The 20,822-nt window shown below is 44.2% G+C and overlaps 1 protein-coding gene across 6 annotated transcripts in view; it reads right to left on the bottom strand.

Annotated features, from left to right (window-relative positions):
* The window catches only part of LOC106037436 (integrator complex subunit 6-like), a 37,771-nt gene extending 18,414 nt beyond the window's left edge, over positions 1 to 19,357 (bottom strand). For 2 of the 6 annotated variants that reach the window (XR_010834854.1, XM_067005166.1), the window contains exons 1-5: positions 19,107 to 19,357; positions 18,929 to 19,006; positions 1,826 to 1,975; positions 1,039 to 1,128; positions 540 to 723 (exon numbers count right to left, since the gene is read on the bottom strand). Coding sequence is in view for 3 of the 6 variants with exons in the window: in XM_067005166.1 (XP_066861267.1) it covers positions 540 to 723; positions 1,039 to 1,128; positions 1,826 to 1,975; positions 18,929 to 19,006; positions 19,107 to 19,217 (613 nt within the window). In the remaining 3 variants the exon portion in view is untranslated. The remainder of the gene's footprint in view (positions 1 to 539; positions 724 to 1,038; positions 1,129 to 1,825; positions 1,976 to 18,928; positions 19,007 to 19,106) is intronic. The other 4 variants (XR_010834852.1, XR_010834853.1, XM_067005165.1 and 1 more) reach the window with 3 other exon arrangements.
* Between the last annotated feature and the right edge of the window lie 1,465 nt (positions 19,358 to 20,822).

The following is a 20,822-nucleotide window of genomic DNA, read 5'->3' as shown; positions in this document are numbered from 1 at the left end:
CCTTAACAATCTCCAATTTCACGAAGTCTGCATGCCCTATCTGCTTTTGTCTACCCAAACTTAATCAACTCCAATACATCCCCGAACTTCCTCTCCCATGCAACACTTTCAAGCACCAATTTAACAAAAATTCTGATGACGATCTTGAGGAACAGACTCCAGAATTAATCATTTTAAGATTAAATTTAGCTTAATAGCCCTTTAGCAGAATTAAAATCCCTGTAATACGTCTCCACCTCAACATTTAAATAACAAATCTCATGAGTGAGCAACATCAACTTCTGAAGGACAATCCAAGAATTTTTCAAATCCCTCCTACTAGTGCTTGAGAAAATGATCTAGATCTAAAATATGAATATGGTTTTATTTTAAAGTTCTCCTGTGCAACAGGAAACCAAGCTCAAGAAGCACCACACAGATTCAGATGGACACTGAGTAATTCATATGAAAAAAAGCTAGAGGTGAAGATTCATCAAAGGGAAATAAATGTTTTAAGGCAAATGACAAACATAAGCCAAAGCAAAGTAATATCCAGTTACCTCCTGTAACTTCACACATCTGTGTGATAGCAGATTCATCGGTAGGCACACTCCCAAGCTGCTCTGGTTCAGCAGATGCAGCTCCGGGCAAACGCAGCACTAGAGCAAACAGTCTTTGATCCCAACGAAATGGTTCTTTGGTTAGTTCACTTCCAGGCAAAGGAGAATTCAAAGGAAGATGAAGCTGTTAAAGGAAGATTTAGGAGTATTTTCATGTATTTGACAAGACATCTAAAAACATAATATCAAAATTTATCCATTACTCTGCAAAGGACTCCCTTTCTCTTCTATCCACTAGTTATCTGAAGCTATAGTTTGGAAATCCACCTGGGCTATGAATTTAGGGGTTTGGGCAACAACAGCATAGCTAGTTGCTCTTCTCTGTAGAATAGGCTGATGGAACAGAGGTACTCTTTGCAGGATAAAAACAATTAGCATTCATCTCAGCATAGTGCCAACTTGCAAGATCATAATTCGAAAGAATTTAATCCAAGTTTACCTCCTCTTGAACTCCAGCTGTATTTGTCAGTTTGTTTCCATCTGTGATGGTAATCAAAATAGATGGCTCCAAAAAGAATGGATTTCTTCCCTAGAGACAAAAGCACAGGAATGCTAGGAGTAACCTTAACACTCAGTTGTAGATTATTGTCACTATAAAGTAAGCAATAAGATGAGCAATTTTTCAGAACCCTGAAGTTTTCTTTCAACAGGTGTGGAACCACACAGAACTATGTGAGAAGTGCTACTCTGCACGTGCACACACAGGCATTCTAAACACATTTTTAGAATTACTGATCTTTTTCCTCCAGTAATGGCCACAAACCCTTCTACTCCACAAAAGGAATAAGTAAGTTAATACATAGCAACTCAGTGAACTCAGTAATTTATGGTGGCAGTGCGGAAAAAACAGAGTACTTTTAACTGGAATTTCCAAATGTGAGAAAAGGGAAAGGCAGGACAAACTACAGACAGAATAAAACTGAAAAGCAGATGTGCTGCCATCCAGTGTACATGCTCCAATGCAGCAACTGTACATCTATACTCTGGGTTATTTACATTACTGCTTTGTAGTTCAAAAAGAAAAAAAGTGCTAGTGTATTTCATGGTATGCTCAGAAAATGTAAAACGAAAAACAATTTACTTTCAAGATTTAACACACAAGCTATCCAAAAGAACAATTACAAAACAGAAAAAGCAAAAAGATATACTTGAACCACCAAAATCCCTCCCTACTATAATTGAGAACCATACACAAATAAAAAGGAAGACTAGAAAGAGATTGTTACCTGTCCGTAGTTGTCTATTCCAGACACTAATCTATTGAGATTTAACAAGTCAAATGAAGATCTGAGTGCCTGACCAAGGGTTGTTAGTCCTGATGCCTGCAGATTTTTCAGTTCATTCATAAACGTTGCGTGGTTTTCTTTCCACCCAGCCTGTTACATAAAACAAAAAAGCTTTTCAGTTTTGCAACAACTAGAATCAACTGTGAGTTGACAACAACCTCCCTTCCCACCAGAAAAAGGATATCCCTCATTGTTCAATCTACTGCATCACTTACACATTACACACACCTAATCCATGTCTGCAGAACTTGATGTGAAATATACAGTATATATACAATGGGATACTGACAAAATACACACATTAGTGCTTGAAGAGCACTAAAGAGCAACGACAAAAGATACAAGCAGCAGCGTCTTTGCTTCTCCTGTCTTATGCCCACCTCCCTTCCATCCTTTCCTCCACAAATCAAGACTAGAAGAAAGGATGCACATGCAACGTGCATATGCATATACAGGAGTTAAAAATCTAACAGTAACAGTTAAAAAGAAAGAAAAGAAGCAGCAGTAACGACTGTCACCTTTGCTCCCTAGTGACATATTCTCCCTCCCACAATTTCTCCAAGTAGGAAGTATATAAACATACGAGTTTAGTTCATATGCTTATTTTTAATATACCATGTGACTCTTGCTTAACTTTACTGTTTTTCTTGTTTTTCTTCCCCATGGGTTCATTTCATGGCATTTAATTTAATTAAGTTCATTTACCACTTTTACCATTTCAGTTACCATAAGGAGAATTACCAGGAACAGGTTTGGGTCAGGTTTGCTTTCCTCAACCAAGTCAAGAGTCGTATCAGTGCAGGGGGAGAAGAAAAACACTGCACTGGGCAAAGGAAGGACAAGACTGGCTTAGCTTCATCACCAAACCGCACTCAAAGTTCAGAGGCACTGTGCAGCGTGGGTTCAATCAGACAGGTCAGTGTCAATACAACACCATCCGTTCCCTCCCAGCTGTGCCTTAACAAAATACGGCATCTCATCAGCTGGGCCACTGCAACTCCCCACGCATGCTCTTAGCCCAAGGCAAGCAACAAGTGCCAACGTGGGCTCCCCCTTTTGGAGAAGCATTAATCATCTTTTACCTCCACCCCCAAAGTACACCACCACCAAATCCCAACAAGATGTGTTATCCTAAAAAAATGTTTAATGAAAATTTGCAACTAACGAACAGTGTCTCTAGCTTATCTCAAGTCTCAGGAAAACCCCCCGAGAGGTCACTGCCCCAGGAGTATTCATCACTTGCTGTTCTGCCTGTCCCGAGGTCTCCGACGGCAAAGTCCCCAAACGCGCACTTTGAGTACCTCAGCTCAGAAAGCACAGAGGGTTCCAGATCTCCAGATGAAACGTCAGAGCATACATCATCCCCTAACGAACAACTGCCGTTCTTCAGATCCCTAGCTTTGTCATTCTGAGTGAGCTCTGTGCCAAGCTGGGGAGGGTTTCCCCAGCCAAAATCCAGAACTTCTCCTTTAAGTGAGCAATTAGAAAAAACTTCTTGTATGAACTCTATCAACGCTTCAGTGCAAGCGAAACTGCTACATTTGGCCTGGCACAAAACAGCTATCGAACGAGTAACGTTTCTTGGGAACAGCCAGGTTGTAGTTCAAAAGGTGTTTTTCCACCCGACTGCTATTTGAGTTGCCTTGCAGCAAAGACACATCAGGGAGTAAAACATTTACAAAGGAAACACTATTCCTAACCTGCAACTCTACATGTGAACTCTAATGAATTTAAGAGTTTATTTTCTAAATAAACAGTATCGGGCTTCACCGATATTTCGGGATTCTGCTAATTTTCCCATCCTGAAAACATTTGCTCGGCTTCCAACTCCCACCGCGTTTGATGCGGCTGCAGTGCGGTCAGCTAACCGCCTGCAAAGCGGGCAACCAAGCAAGCTGAATATACAAGGAGGAGCTCGTCACCAGTGGCTTGTCTTCGAAGGAAACTACTTTTCATTGTAGCACCTCTCGGAGGTTCTTCGAAGATAAACCAGAGGAGACCTGTACCTTTCGAATAAACAGGAAAATACCAAAGAATTTTTAATTAAGTGAACAAGGACAGCAAATGCAACGCTTCCTGATTTCATACACAGTTTTAAAATAAAGATATGATAAAGTTAACGTACTACATTCACTAACCTAACGTCAAAAGTTTTTGTTTGTTTTTTAATTAAAAACACCAGAGTTAATGACAAGAAGGCTTACTTCTGTAAAACGGGTCTCCCAGAAAGACTCCGCTCAATGTGGGTAATCAAACATGTATTTCAGAGACAGAAAGTAGAGCCCAAGAAACCCTAGTTTCTCTTCTCCATACATGCAGTAGAATCATTCTTAGGGCAAAAATAAAGAGTCAAGTATGTAACACAAAGCATATGGATAATGAGTTCAACAAAGCACTTTAAAGTGATTAAATAATAATCCTTCCTAAATTCAAAATACTACCACTAATGCTGCTTAGAAAAAAAAAAACATTGCTTTTATGAAACACTACTTCCACTTGCCAGCAGAAATGCTAAGCAGCAATTTAAAAACAAACAAACAAAATCCACCACACACAAATGTTAAGACCACCAAACTCGAACACACCCAAAACACGTATCCTCTACAGGTCAGTGATTTGTAAGTCAAAACTAAGTATCGGTTATTTTAGTTGTTTATGAACCAATTCTAACATGGAGTAATTTCTCGTTATCTTCAACATTACACTCCCACTTAGCTTTATGCCCCGAGTTTATTAATAGCAATTTGAGCAGCCTTTATCTTGCTACCATGTTACGGCGTTATCTTTTGCTAGTTTAGATGAACAAAGCAACTTTAGCCTCTATGTAAATACCAAAAAACTTTCAAAGACAGTTGCGGGGGGGGGGGGTAAGACAACAAACCACCTCAAGTCCCGTAAGCTAAAATCTCACCCTATTTGCTTATGTCAAGAAGGGGCAAAGATGCGGTGTCACCGAGCCTTCTGTGCTGCCAAGTGCAAGCTGTGGGTACCACCTCCGACGCCCCGAGACCTGGAAGCTACGGCACCAGGAGCAGCAGCACGCTGCCTCCAGCTCCCGGCTTTGGCCTTTGCAAGCCCTCATACCAAAAACTTACATACTTCGGAAGCAACTCTTTTTGTTGTGGCTCGGTTTTCAGACAAATCTATGCCCTGCTCCGTTTCGCCACACCACTCCAGCAGTGCTTCAGCAGCTTCAAAAAGCAGGTGAGGTCAAATGGCTTCTTTTGTGAGTAGATAGCCCCGCATTATATAGGATTCAGGCAAACGCCAAGGTGAAAAAACTAGCCAAGAGGAGGTTTTATTTACCAGACTAACAGCATCAGAAGGAATAGAGCTGAGCAGTGGAAGAAAATCCCACTCATAAACAGTAACTTAAAGAGACCTTCAACACACTGAAGAAACAGAAGAATATTTCAGTTGCAAGGGACGGGAAATAACATCTTATAAAATGCTTTAGTAAAGCAAAGCAAACTGCCTCCAAAGAATGGCTGCCTCCAACCGTTTCTTAGCGCGGTTCGGCCACCCTGCAGGGGCAGGGCCAGCCACCTGACATTAGACCACAAGAACCCCAGGCCCAAAGCACTCGCTCCTGATTTCGCCAGCTCCATGAAACCCGGGGAGCTGCTGCTGTGGAGCCTTCAGGCCTTCCTTCTCATTGCTTTCACAGGAGGTGCCGCACCGCAGAGCTGCAGAGTTCATCGTTCACAGGACTGCTTTCACATCTCATTCAAAAATTGTGACATTACCAAAAATAATATTCCAAGTTAGGAGACAATTTGCAATCTAGCATGCCAATCACAACAGCCTGTGTTATAGTAACTACTCGGTATTTATTTAAACATACAGATATTTGTAGTTCTGCTCGTGTTTCCCCAATAAGAAACTGATTTTAGATACTACAACACGTTTTAAGTTAAGTTTTGCAGTAATTCAAGGTACTGACTGCATCCATCTTAGGAAAACAGAGGCTAGTTCAGCATACCAAATCTGAGGCACGCTAGGCTGTCAGGGACATCCATTTGGAAAAAGTAAGGTAAGAAAGAAACTGGTGAAATCTGAAACCACTCCTGCTAGGAATTTCTAAGTGCCATGTAAAGAAGGTGAAACCAGCTGATTATTTTGCCTCCCAAGTCACTGAAATGATTAATTTTCAAGTTACCTTTCTGTTCACTTAGTAACTTTGTGATCATCACTCAAATTTGTTCATATCTTTGTAAGAATCAAGTATTTCTGTCCTAGGGAAAATAATTATTCTTTTTGACTCCCTATAATGCCAGAGGTTGCTTCTCCAATTTCACTTCTTTTTAGATCTCCTGAACACAGCCCCAGCACTGCTTTGTATGCTCTGCAGAAAGGAAGACCCTCCCCTATATAATCTAAAGCTTCCCTGCCCCACCTTCCCCTTGGAACGGGATTTCTCTCGACTACAATCTTCATTTTTCAAGACAGCAACACTGAGAACTGGCCAACCCAGCTTAGTTATGACAAAACTTGCCAAAGGGGGAGAGGAGAAGAGGTCCTGGTACCGTTCGTCTCCCTTCTGCACATGGGGCAGGGTAACACTGCTCGGAGGTACAGAAAACAGCCAGTGCCTACATTACACCCCCTTTTTTGGGTTGGTGTTCAGAGCTTTACTAGCTAGAAATAGCTCGCAGTGGAAGAGAGGTGCTCTAAAAACATCCCGTACCATTTTAACATTTAAAATTCCTAACACGAGCCACTATCACACAACCTGCATCACCGACCAATTTCGTTCTCTCAAACGTTTCTTTGCACTGAACAAATGGGTCAGGAGAAGCAAGAGCTCCAACTCACAGGCAGAAGACTCCCCTCCAAATACTTGGGAACGCCACTGGAGGCAGCAGAGCTCTCAGGTCCCGTCCCTACCTCAGCTGCAGCAACTCCTCTCTAGTTTCAGGCCCTGCGCGCTCCAGTTACTTCCATGCAACCCACCAGTCCTGTCACTGCACGGTACCCAACAGCCCTTAGTGAAGAGACTCCTGAAATCAATTCTTTTTCATTCTTGGCACAGGCAGCGTGACACCGCCTGCCTCTTAGAGCAGAACACCTCCGCACCAAATGCCCGCAGCACACAGGACTGGACTCGGCTCGTTGCCGGGTGGCACCCCAGGTAAGGGTCTGAAACACAAGCAGCTCTTACCCCGGGCCTTCTCGGCAACAAATTAAGATCGCAGGGCAAGGGGGGGGCATAAAGACACGTATGTTTTGGTTATCGAGCCAAGGCAGCTCATCTTTAGGTTGTCACATAAAAATCTGGTTTTGCAAAGCAGAACATGGAACAGAGTTTCAGGGTAAGTGTTAGACATGACCCTAACGCGCACACAGGAGAGACAAGCTCTGGTCACCCAGGTCACTGTTTGCTGCAAGCCCAGCCTAGAAAAAACATCTTTTCACAACTTCTCATTGGAAGAATATCTTAACTGATGGTAAATTCACAAGTTTAACTCTTCTTCCGTAAGCCCAAACAGCATTCACTTACAGTAAGCGTACAGAAGCGCCACGTGGTCCTTCCTATGCTAGAGCTACTGAGAAGCAGGTTAGTTTTAATGCTACTGCTGTGTACAGTAAGCAAGTTTTTTTCTTCCTGTCAAGTTATTTCTGTTTTTGTAAGGCACTCAGACTGAAACTTCGTGGTCAGGTGCTTCTTTAAATACAGAGCAGACTTTTGACAGGCAACAGCAGTCAACAGAATAAATCTACACAACATATATATATATATATATATAAAATATACCTAAGATGTCTCCAAGAGAACATAAGTATGAACTATTTTAATATATCTTTATGAAAACAAGATACTCCAGTAGAGGATTCATTTAATCCCACACAGTTGACACATTGTGACTTTTTTTTTTTTTTAAATCAATGCTGTCCTTTGTCCTCTACCTCCACCCATTTCCAGGCACCACAATTGTTCACTATTTACCTTGATATCACACACAAAGTCCTTCCTTCCCTCCCCAGGTTTTTTGGTTTTTCTCCCTTCACAACTTGAAACAGTTTAAATGCAAGAAAAACCATGTTATTCACTGGCCGCATTTGGGCCAGCAGGCAAGGCAGCACAAACAACAGGTGGTTTGCAGAACAACAGAGTCGTCTCTAATGAGATGACATCCACATTACTGCATTTCAGGGTTTTACCTCTGAATATATATACTTCAGCTATCCGATAGCATTGTCCCGTAGACCTATCATAACTCAGTAACTGGAGTGCATCTTCCAGTTCTGTTTCATCCCAAAGCAATCCCATTCTTACACGCCAAGGCAGGTCTTCAAAGTGAACCAGGAGCTCCCCCTCCATCACACATCTCCCATCTGAGCTCTCCTGTAGGTGCACCCATTGAAGACTAACTCATTTACAAAGACAGGCTGCACCAGCTTGTTTTCTAAAATATGTGATATTAGTGAATACAAACAAGATCAAAACCAGACTTTAGTGCAATATTGTCAGGCGGTCAACTACACAGATATAATTTTCATTTTATATGGAAAAAAATATTTCTCTACGATACTCCAAAAAAAAAAAAAAACCAACACACACACCTTAGGAAATCAGCTCAAACTACGTACGGTTCACTGCCCTTTTGAGATGAATTCAATATTGAAGATATAGAAATGCTCTCTCATCAAGAAAAAAAAATCAAGATGATTATATAAAAATGACTCATTAATCTTTAAGCATAATATCCATGAAAAATACTAGCAGATAGGCTCTTAAGGGCCATTAACAAAGCAAGAGCACTGCAGCCTTCTGTTAATGCAAGAATTCGAAGCAAAGCAGCATCTTCTCCTGTTAGAAGTGTCAAACGGAGATGCTATACGATCACTTAAAGCTGTACGCTATGCCTAGAATCAAGTGATAATAATAATCAATGCTAAGGAAAAAAAAAGTCCACGCTACCTTTCTATTCATTACCTGCTGCTCCTGCTTTAATCCATCTCTGGATTCGAGCTTTTCGGTCAACAATATTTCATGTATTTCTGACAGGAACACTTGCTACACTTTTTGCTGCACAAGGATGAAAAGACTACACACGAAGAAAGGGAAGCATAAAAAGCAAAGGGACCATGGTGCCACCCCATTTCTAAAAGCATTCTTACCTAAATGAAAGAACACTACCCTGACATAAAAAGGCGCTATTCCTGAGAAATGCTCAACAGGCTGGGACATTTCAGTACAGAATTGAACCAGAACAAGATACCTTCCATGCAACAGCTTAATGAAAAGGGAACAGATTTAATCAAACAATCTGCAGCTCTCATACAGTAAGCAAAACAAGAGGCTATGTGCTGCCGTTCAGTAGCATAGCAGTCATTTTAGGAATGCCATTATAGGTGTATTTAAAAAACACTACCGAGTGGAACAGCTGAAACACGGCTGTTTCAATCAGGAATTCCCACTGACTCGTAGTGCCCTCTGCTCTTCCAGACCACCAAACCTGCCTTCAACGCCAGTCAGCCCCTCGCTCTGTCCTCCTGGCCCCTTCCTACTCTCAGCATTGCTGGAAAAGTCACAAGGAAAAAAGCTAAGAGGTTACAGAGCATGCTATCATCGCAACGGATTCTTCATGGCACGCTGCTGGAACTGGAAGAATTACTCACGATCCTCCAGCTTTACAGCACAGAGCTGAGATGACACAGCATGATCCATGTTCATTTTGAAAAATCTCACACTCCTCCCCCTCCTTCCAAAAGCACATCGCAGAACCAGCGCAGCTCACCAAAATGTTACATGTACTGCAAGCTCGTTGTGGATCTCAGGAAAGAACCAAATCTGAAAGAGGTCATCTAATCAACAAATTTCCCCAATTTGTATCGGAAATATTATCTAAGGCACTGCTACAACAAAAAAAAGACTTTAGTTCACAATTAAATACATGTACTCACTGAAGGGAACACAAATTGAAAAATTCAACTAAATAGCCTAGCCAACTATGCCAACTTTGATATGGCAAAAAAAATCATGTTTTGGAGGAGTTGGTGGTGGCCAGGTGTTTGTCGGTTTGATTTTAGAGGAGGGTAAGCCAGCTTTTTGCTCTGGAGCCGTCCAACTCAGGAGCAACTAGCTGAGCTTCAGAACCTTTGCAGGACTTTGGGGCTGAAGGAACCGAGTCCGGGCTCAAGAGATGCAGATGTTCCCACAAACATTTTTTTTATTAATTAAAAAAATCTACCAGCTCTACCACTGACACGCTACGAACACCGGCACTAATGCATTATTCCCACTTACAAACCCAGCACAGCAACGTCAGCTCAGGCACACTGCAGATCTTTGTTTGCAGTTAAGTTAGGCTCTTGACAACATCCATCTCACCAAGATTTGTACTTTTAAACGCTATTTCACACTTTCAAGAGTTTAAAAAGATCCCAGAAACCAAAGCCAAATTAACGACTGTCTTCCACTTTCAAAAGCAAAATGCGGGAGCTCCGAAGCACTGATTTTAACATTTAACATCTCCTACGCTGCTTTCCTGGACGGTTCTCATAGGAGCCCGAGCAGAGAAACACAGTAACTGGGTAAGAAGTGAGACTGGCCTCTTAGTTTAAAAATAAATAAATAAATAATCATTTAGAAGAAAACAAGGCTCTGGCTGACTTACCTGGTACGAAGTAGTTTAAATTTCAGAGATACTTGTAGGTGCCAGATCTTACACCAAAAGAAACTCTAGTCTTTGAAACGCTGCAGGTTGAGCACACAGACCCACACAGCTTTATGGAGAACCACAGATTCTGATCTGCACAAGAACCGAGTTTCATTACAAGAACGTACTTTTTCTCTTGGCACTTTACTAAAACCTTAACCCTAGAAGAACACACTGTTATATTTAAGATGGATTACTACACAATCGTTTTCCGACAACTCTAAAATTAACATGAAAAATGCAAAGGAAAAGATATTTTAATTACTCCCTACTATACATTTTCGGTGGTGGTAAAAGCGTAAGAGTTATATATTAACTGGTACGTTGTAAGAATAAGGTTTATGAAGGAAGAAAAGCTTCCAAGCCTAAATCACAGGAATGAATTTCATGAATTTATTAAATAATAAGCTGCATTTAAAATTCAGAACAGCAACTGCCCTCTCCCTTTTGTGTTTTTGGTAGCCTACATCATTAAGTAAAGCCAGGAACATGGGCATCCAAAATATTGGAAGAGAAGAAGAGAATCACTGGCTGGAGACATCCAGAATCTTCTCAAAGCGCCCTTACACTTGCACTGCTCTCCCCTCTAAAAGCACTCATCTTCCAGAAGACATCAAGCTGCCTTTCAAAGTCACACAGTACAGAAATGACTTGTTTCCCCCACCAGATTGCAACTATCTGAAGTATGAATATACTGTAGGAGACAGCATTAAGTTTTGTCTTGTCCATAACAGGCTCGGAACATCACTCTTGCACCGCTGCTGCAAATCACTGTTCCTTCTGGCAAGCTTTTTCAACAAACCGTGCAAGGATGAACACTGTACAAGTGTCAGCAGCCTTAATTACCTTTTCCATTGTTGCACTAAGTAAGATTCAGCATTTTAAACCGTATTAGCTAGCTTTTCCTGAAGGTTAAAAATAAACTCCCATTCTGAAGACATCACAGAAGTATTTTGTGCCTATTCTTAGTTATACCACAAAGCCAGGCTGCAAGGCCCAGAACTTCCACCGCAAATATCAACAGAAATTAGAAGATGCACATGCAAAACCAGAATACAAGCAGCATAAATGGGAAGGAGGCAGCCAATGAAGATTTCACTGGGCAGAAATCGATTTCACAAAGCACCTTCCTTCTTGCAGATCTCACAACAAGAATACAACTAGAGAGATCCAACTTAACTGTTTGATTACACATTTTAAGCTTCTATTTTTAAAATAAAAGCGACCTTTGCACTGAGGATGAGTTAAGCCTCTTAGTGCAAACATATCTACTTTTGTCTAGTTTATCCTGTAGTCTTAAGGGCTTACATCTTTGAATGTGTCCAAGATCAAATAAAGAACCAAATAAAAAGATGAAAAAATAAATTGCTACTGTGTCTATGAACAACAGATGCTGGTTTCCATTCAAATTCTTTGGCATCTCCCCCACAGTGCGGGGGAACAACCTGCTTCAGATGAAAAAGCAAGGTTTTACTTTACGAACTCCAATAGGAACAGAACTGGTTGAAATAGTTTGATTAACAATTAACATTGCAGCACAGACTCTCCCTTCCCAGAAAGGCAGGTAGCTGGTGAAAGCGCATGTTCAAGTATTTAACTGACTTCCAAAACTAAGGGTGAAGGCGACAGCCAAGCAGAGTTTGGTCTATCACATCAATCAAGAAAAAGTTCATTTGTGAACTGCCCTCCCATTTAAAATCACTTTCCTTCAAAAACGATCACCACCTTGCTTGAACTTGAATTTTTACAAGAGACCTCAATTTCAGACTGTAGCAAACTCTTTCTCTCTTTTAGAACGAATCACTCTGAATTTTACTGTCATTGAAAAAGGATATGGTACATTAGCATACACAAAACTCCTCAGTACAGCCTTTCTCCTTGCCATACCAGTTCCTGCATGAGCATGTTGACCCTAAGTCCCACACAAAGGCAGATAGCGTGAAGCAGTCACTCAGGACAAGAAGGAAGAATAGCATGTTTATACGTGCTTAATAGCATGCCTGAGCTTTACCCAAAGCATTATTTCTCAAGAAAGGGAACGTGCTTTTTAAAGGATGCTGTCTGCTGAAACCCACTTAGTGCGACCATAAGCTAAGAGGGGCTATAATACTTCATTGCGTGCTTGCTACAAGGACGCCAACTGATACTCAAGTTTTCAGTAACATAATTCCAGAATTTTGATTTCACCAATAAAGTTTTATCTGTCTTTGGCCTTACTTGTTCAATTCTAAGATAGAGGCTTAATTTAAAAAAAAAAGGCCTTTTTGCATGCATACGCAGTGCACGCATCCTGCATTCAAAGACTTGCATGATAAAGCAGTTAAAGAGAAAGGAGAAGGTAAAAACTGGTGGGGGACTCTCAAACAGCACTGTGGCTTTTGTTTTGTCCTCAAAAAGAACTAGACAATCGGGATTTGCCTGAGTGCTTCTTAAACAAGTAAATGACATGTGTTTGTTTCTCTTCTTAAATCCATTGTGTCTAACAGAGTAAGTGCAATTGTTGGTTTTAAGCTACCAGTCATTTACGCTGAAAGTCAGTCCAGTGAAAATAGACAAACTCCGTGACAAAAAAACAAACCAAGCACAGTAGAACCGGTATTGGAAGACAGGAGGAGAGGTCTGCTTAGTACGTCACAGGCAGTGAAAGATGTGTTGAGACACATGAGCAGATTAAACATTGCCAGGAATGACTCAAAATTTGTACGGAGGAATTGCTGATGTGAGAGGATTGGCTGCATATCTCCAATAAACAAGCACAAAATGTATGCTCCTGAATTAGTTACCAATAACACACTGTGTAGCCCACCTAGATGCCGTCCAGTCCTTCAGTACTATATTCTGCCTGTTTTTTTTCTCTTCCAAGTAACTCTTGGCTGGTAGATTCACTAAGTTTGTATGGTATTTACAGCATATGTGGAGAGAAAGATAGGCCTCTCCCGCTTACCTCAGCCTTCTTTCCCTTTTACATCTATCCAAATAGCAACTTCCCTCTTGTTCCTGTCGCTGCCAACCTGCCTGCACACCTCACTAGCAGCTTGTACCCTTCCAGTCGTACATACCTCCTTTTCCAGACAGGTCAGACCACTGAGTGCTTGCATGTGCAAAAAGCCATCCCTGTTAACATATAAAACTGATGATTTCTGGTATCTCCAAATTCATGTAAAAGCTTATCAATTTAAGATCATGCTATGCATTTGCTACAGGCATTCTTCTGGTTGTCTTCCTTAACAGAAGTTAAAACACCCACAAATGCACCTCCTATCACTTCAGGCAGCCTTCCTGAAGATCTCTGCCTCAAACCCAACAGGTTTCACAGTCGGGTTTCTCTGCAGCTCAGAAAATGAGATAACAAAGTTCGTCTCCCTGAGCCTGACCTTATGAACTTCCACTTTTGAAGCACTACTTCAGTATCCTAAATGAAGAGGTTATCTACACATGCCAAGTACTCTTTGACAGACTCTTACAGCCCTGCACAAATTCCTATTCCAGCCTCTAGCGTACCCCAATCTGGCATCAAAACCTAAGGTCATCGAGCTCAACCTGTTAGGAGGATTTCAGGGAGACAGGAGAGGTTACCCAGACAGTACGTCATGAAGGCTGCTCCCACACATTGCTCCTTAGCTCTAGAGCACACGTTCAGAGCAGCAGGATCAGTGACAGACACGGAAGGCATCCCATTAATTCCTGTTTGCATCTCAGGTACCTCTCTTTCACTTTCTTTCTCCTGCCTACGTGGCACATAGTTTCAGGCTATGGCTATCAATCTTTCTGCCTTCCCACAGTACGTAGATAAAGCTTCCAAAAGCATCTATCACTTCTAGTCACAAGAGGTGGCCACTGAAGAATTTCTTAACACTTGTTCTCCCCATCGCTTACCAGTATATCCCAAAAAAGCCTAATACCTCCCCAACATGGCTCGCAGTGATCGCTCTTCCCTCAGTAAGTGCCTTAGTGTTTTCTTCAAAGTCACAGCGGACACTAATCTAAAGCTATCACCTGCAGGCGTTCCGCAAACAGCGAAGTTTCAAAGAGCAGTCACACACTACTAAGACTTTTGAGCTAGTTCTCAGACAGCTACATACGTCCTTCTGGACCCAGATTCAAGGAATCTATTTATAGTGCAGTCACAACTGACTCCTGAATTCAGCCTAGGACACAAACAGAAAAAACGCATATAATTTCAGATTCAGCAGAATAAATGTAACTTAAGTTCTCCCAGTCCCCAGACTTGTGACCGAATCATTTATGGAAGTCATTACAGAGTCTCACAAGAACGTTCAACAAAAAGTTGTAATTCTATGACCCTGCCATAAATAATACTCCTCAAGCACTGAGGAAAGGCCGTGTCACTGTCAGCAGCCAGATATCAGTCCCATGGGAACAGGGCAGCCCAGTTAATCAATAACTTCACGTAAGACCACCATTGTTTTTTTCTGGGACTGAAGTAGCCATTTGCAACACAAATCCACAAGCAGACCACAAACCACAAGATGGGAGGTTTAACAAAATCAAGACTGGAGAAAAAAAAAAAGAGCTAAATCTTGCTTTCCTTTTCAAAAACTCTTTTTAGGCAGGGATTTGGGCACAAGCTCCATTTGCAGAGAAATCTAGATAGATCTTGCTGAAACCTCCCTCCCTCTTTTCTGAATTGCTGGCAAACAGCAAAAGCTTGGGTTAACTAGAGCAGGTGAGAAGACACTCCCCTTCTCCCCGTGCTTTTGTTTTAGCACCCCTAATACAGGAAAACCCGAAGAAACCGGCTTAAGATCTTTCCCACTTAAATCATGACACGCACTCAGCTATAGAGCAAACATCTGAGGATGCTAGAAGTCCATGCAGCTTCAAAAAAATCAACTGAACAAATGCAAAGAAGGAAACGCCAAAGAAGACCGTTCCTGGTACGCCAACCCTTAGCGTGTCTCTGAGCTGCACGCTGTGGGGAAAGCAGAACTGCAAGTAATAATACCCTTGGCTTGTTTTCGCTCTCCTCCCCACTCATTTGGTACCCAGCACTTTTTTTGCAGAAAGGGGTAGGCTGGCACACTTGGGAGGTACAGCGGTATCTGGTCGATGCGCGGATGGGATGGAGCAAGCTCCAACAGCCCATTAATACAGACATCGTACTTCGTATCACAAATCACCATCTCTGCGCGATGCAGCCAGCGAGAGCAACGCAGCTGAGGTGGCTTCGGAGGCCTCTGTGCTGAGTGGGAGTTGTTTAAGGCTCCCACCTCCTCCATCTTACTGTCCCCACCTTCCTAGGACAGTACCCCGTCCCCTCTTTAGAGGGGTGCCACCCCCAATCCTTCGCAGAGCCACGCTGCAAACTCAGTGGCTAAGTAATTCCATTTAAAAGTGACACAGAGCTATGGGCAGTCACGTAACAACAAGAACGACTGGGAGAAGAGCCACAGGTCTCAAATCATTTCAGACACTTTTCGCTGAAGACAGTTCCAAACACATCATCTTAGCCTATCACTTGTGCTACAAAAGGACCCTTTCATTTAGAAAAACACCATTATTTGTGTGATGTTTTCTAGAGATGTTCTTTTCCACCAAAACCAAAATCAGCATTGATTTAAAATACTTTAGGGCTACAGGTAAATGAACTCTGAAACATACAACTCATCTCTTAGATAACCCATGTAATTACTTCCCTCAGTTAGTTCCCTGCTAACCTTAAGAACTATCTGTGATATTATGATTTACACTAATTAAATTACACAAAGAAAAAAGAGGATAAAGCAGACATTTGACAGAAAACAGTTGCTAATGCACATATTTGGAAAGCAGACTTGCAAAATACGTTCACTTGCCAAGTTTGCTTACTCCTTTTCTAAATCAAAAGAGCCAATAAGATATCTAACTACAGCAGCGCGTGCAGAGAAACTGTATTTTATTTCTTTTACAAGCGCATTTTCTAAGACATACGGAATCTGGACTATACTAGAACGTTTTCCTGGCATAAATATGGTTATTAGGACACCCTAGAGAAGGGCACCATAAATACCAGTAAAAAGCCTTGAGAACACGTCTTCAGCTCGGAGAAGAATCACACTGTTGCTGTAAAGCTCTCTCTGCTTGAATAAGAGACAGGGTGACAGCCTAACCATGTTAATTTATGTGGTGCCGTGAAGCAGTTGTGTAATAGTTAAACTGAAGTTGTGATCTATTAACTATTATAAGCACGTATTTACTAGATTCGCCGCCTGTTCCCACAGATTACTGAGTTTTGGAAAAGCATTTTCACATTCTTTAAGGTCCAGTTTGAAAATCAGCACGCTAAAAGGAGAAAGAATTTCTAAAAGAGATAGGCACGGCATGTCACAAGAACCAAAACATCTGTTTTCTTGGTCGTTTACTGTATTTCAAATATGATTTAATCTTACAATGGGTACCACATAGTCCCATTTATTTCAGTCATTATCTACTAGAACTGGGAACGCAGATGCTCATTAGGACCTGGTGCTTAGGGACATGGTTTAGTGGGTGATACTGGTAGGAGGGTGATGGTTGGACCAGATGATCTTGCGGCTCTCTTCCAACCTGAATAATTCTGTATTTATTTAAAGCATAAGACTTTTCTTCAGCAGATCTGGCGTAAAGCATTTGATAACAACCTGCAGCATTATCACGCAGATCTCCAACCAGAAGAGTCACTTTTAGTAATACATCACCAGTATCCTTCCTAGCGCTGCAGTGGAAAGGTTTCTTCTTCAAACAAAAAAATGGCCTTCTTGTAAAATACTTGACACAAAACTTAAAGGAAAAACCCTGAACACAGGAAATTCATGGTTAACAGTGAGGTAACAGAGACTCTGCTTTCGCATCTAGCCACAACCAAGGATGGGGAAAAGGGATGTGTTATATCTTTAAAAAATAAATTAAAAAAAAATAAAAACTCTCCCCCCAAGGCAGACCAAGGTCTTTTGACAAACTCTAGGTTTCTGTAACTGAAATATGGTGGTTCCAAGTCACAGAAATATGAGTACTTCTGGTGCCCTCTTCTAAGGGAACAGAAGAGAAAGATGTAATAACAACACAATGTAAAGTTGTAATAATAATGTGAAGGCCTAACAGCAAGTGACTCACAAAAGCCACTTATTTCCTCAGAAATCAGGCCACACTTTTAGTTGTGTAAATATATTGCTGATGGAAAGACCCAAGATTCACGGGTCTTGATAATTAACTTTCCTTATTACCAAAAGATGCGGACAGACACCATCAGCAAGCACAATTGTTTTGCACAACTTTTCTTCCAAGTTTTACTGGGGGATCTAGGCAGGCCTGTCTCTTCTTCCCTGGGATAACCAACAACAAGATTTTATGTGGACTTGTCGCACACTGGAACAGGCTCCCCAGGGAAATTGTCACTGCACCAAGCCTGTAAGAGTTTAAGAAGCGTTTGGACTGTGCACTTAGCCGTACGGTCTGAATTTTTGGGTAGACCTCTGTGGTGCCAGGAGTTGGACTCGATGATCCTTACGGGTCCCTTCCAACTCGGGATATTTTATGATTCTATGGCCTTCATAATACGGGGGGTCTAAGGCCCAGCAGTTCCCATAGAACTACTATATTGTTCAGGGCAAATACACTATTCCAGGATTCCTCGAGAGGATTCTAAAGCTCGGGCAAGAACCGTGTGTTCCGTAGAATGCTTTGAACACTCTAAACGTCAGCTGAACGCCTGCGTGTGCGATTTGGAGGCTGCAATTTAAGCGAGTCACCGTTTTTTTCTCTTGCCGTAACCTCGTGGTGCAGCCGCCGTGACCCATGACAGGCCCGACGTGCCTCAGCGCTGAGGAACGAGGAGAGGGCCAGGAGCCAGCGCCAGGCAGCTCGGCTCGGCTCTGCAGGAGGCTGCCTCCCCGAGTCGCAACCACGAGGGCACAAAACTGGTGCGGGTTATAAAAAAGCAGCAGGAAAAGACAGGGAGATGGAAAAATAAAAAAAAAAGGAGAAAAAAAAAGAAAAAACACCCACACCGCTGCTTCCTTCTGTCCGACCCGCGGCTGGTGGCGGCTCGGGCCGAGGCGAGGCGAGGCGCGGCCCCTCGGAGCCGCCTCACGGGGGGCGGGCGGGCAACGGCCGGGGAAGGGGAGGGAAGGGGGAGGCGGAGCCCGGCTCCCGCCCGCCTCCTCGGCCCGGCCCGGCCCGGCGGGGCGGTGAATCACGCTGCCGCCCGTCTCCTCCCCCCCCCCTCCTCCATCTCAGCAGCGCCCTCAGCCTCTCTCCTCCATACAAAAGCAAAATGTCCGCCATCTTCAGCGGCCGCTGCCGCCGCCGGGCCGGCCGGGGCTGCGCCGCGCCGCCTCCCCGCGGCGGGCGGGCGGGCGGGCAGGGGGGGGTGCAGCGGCGGCGGGGAGGGGGGCGCCGTTACCTTGATGCAGTAGGGCGGCTCGTCGAAGGTGACCAGCATGTACCTGTCGCCGCGGCTGGCCGGGTCCCGGGCCCGCAGCTGCGGAGAGAGCGGAGAGAGGCGGCGTGAGCGGGCCGGGGGGGGCACGCGGTGGGGGGGGGGGGGCGGCGGCGGCGGCTGCCCCCGGCCCCGCACTCACCTTCATGAAGATCTCCACGGCGCCCTTGGCGATGTCCAGGTAGCTGGTGCCCAGATACGCCCGCTGGTTCATGGAGGCGGACGTGTCTATGAGGAAGAGGAGGATCGGCATGGTCCAGGCGGAGCGCCGGCCCGCCGGGCACCCTGCGGGGAGGAGGGGGCGGCTCGCTCCCCCGGCCGGCCGCCGCTCCGCTCCGCTCGGCTCGGCTGCGCTGCGCCCTGCCCTTCCCGGCCCGGCCCGGCCCTGCGCGGCTCGGCTGGGTCCGGCTGCGGCCGCTGCGGCTCGTTACTGAGCTGCTGCCTGTGTTCGCCCAGCCTCAACTTCTCTTCCCTGAGCTTCCACCAGCACCATGTGACCAGCGCGAACGCCATTGGCTGCCAATTATACCCGCATTTGCATATTCATGGCGGAGGGGAGCGGGGAGGCGGCGGAGCTGACGGGGAGGGGGGGGGAGGCGGGAGGCGCCGCCGAGATCCTGCGCGCGCGCGCGCCGCCGCACCTGTCAGCGCGGCCCGCCCCGCCCCGCCGCGGGGCTCCCCGCCCCTCGCCACAGGGGCGGCCCGCCTCTCACGGCCCCTCACGGCCCCGCCGCCCTGCGGCCGGGGGCTGCGAGGGGCCCCGGGGGCTGAGCTCCCCGCTCCCGGCCCCGAGGGGCTCTCCCGAACGCTCGACCCCCGGCCTCGCCCCGCTGCTTTCCAGCCGGGCAGCACCCGTGCCGCTGCTCCCCTCGCACCTCCCCGCGCCGACCCGAGGGCCGCTGCGCCCACCCCCTGCCCGCCCGCGGGGAACGTCCCGGCCCCACGGGGAAGGGCCGGAGGCGGCCGCACCCCGCACAAAGACACGCAGGGCCGGGCCGCGGGGCAGGCCCCAGCCGCCCCCCCTCCAGCCGTGAGGGGATGAGCGGGGCTGGGGAGCGGGTAGCGCCGCGTCTGCCTCCGGGACCGCATCCAAAACACACAAAAGCAGCACTGTCGACATGAATCTTAGTTAACAATAATAATTAAGGAGCTAATAACATTCTCCAATGCTTTTACATTCGAGGGCTCTTTCCACACTTTTTCCTCCCATCTTAATTTGAACAATAGGCAAAGAGTCAGCCTTGGCTTTCACCCCAGTACTTAGAATTATTTGGGCAATACTGTTGCTTCACAGCACCACAGGTAAATTCCGAAATCCCTGTAACAAACCATTGCAAAACGCAAACATTTGTAAAGATCGTTACCTACCTTGATCAAAATAATCAGAAGTGTAAATCCATTTAATTCAGGGATGTACTTGGCCCTTTTGTCATTTAAAAAAAAATCCAAATACAGGACAGTGGCAGGTCTCCATATTGTTTTTAGAAAGACATTTGTGGCAGTTGCTTTTTAGCCTCTGCAAATATTTAATACACTATTACAAAATTATTCAGTTGTAGTGCACCATAAGTGGAGAAATTATTAGTTGAGAAGCAGCTTATTTTGAAAACAAATACTATCAAACTTGGAGACTCTCCATTCCATTATCTAGGCCTTCTCTGTGAGTTGTATATCTGTGAATGCAACTGGGATTAAAGTTTCTGAATGTCAGAAATCATAGCAGAAACTCCAAAAGGGATAAATAATTTTATGTATTAGTGCACACCAGTGGAACCAGACTATAAGAACTGGGATTTCAATCTCTACAAATAAGACAAAAACACAGATACCGTGTGTTTTTTTTTTTGTTTGATTTTTG

This window comes from Anser cygnoides, chromosome 13, assembly GCF_040182565.1.
Source record: "Anser cygnoides isolate HZ-2024a breed goose chromosome 13, Taihu_goose_T2T_genome, whole genome shotgun sequence".
In the NCBI taxonomy this organism is placed as follows: domain Eukaryota; kingdom Metazoa; phylum Chordata; class Aves; order Anseriformes; family Anatidae; genus Anser; species Anser cygnoides.
The sequence above is the reverse complement of the archived record's forward strand: the minus strand, read 5'-3'. Positions and strand labels throughout refer to the sequence as shown.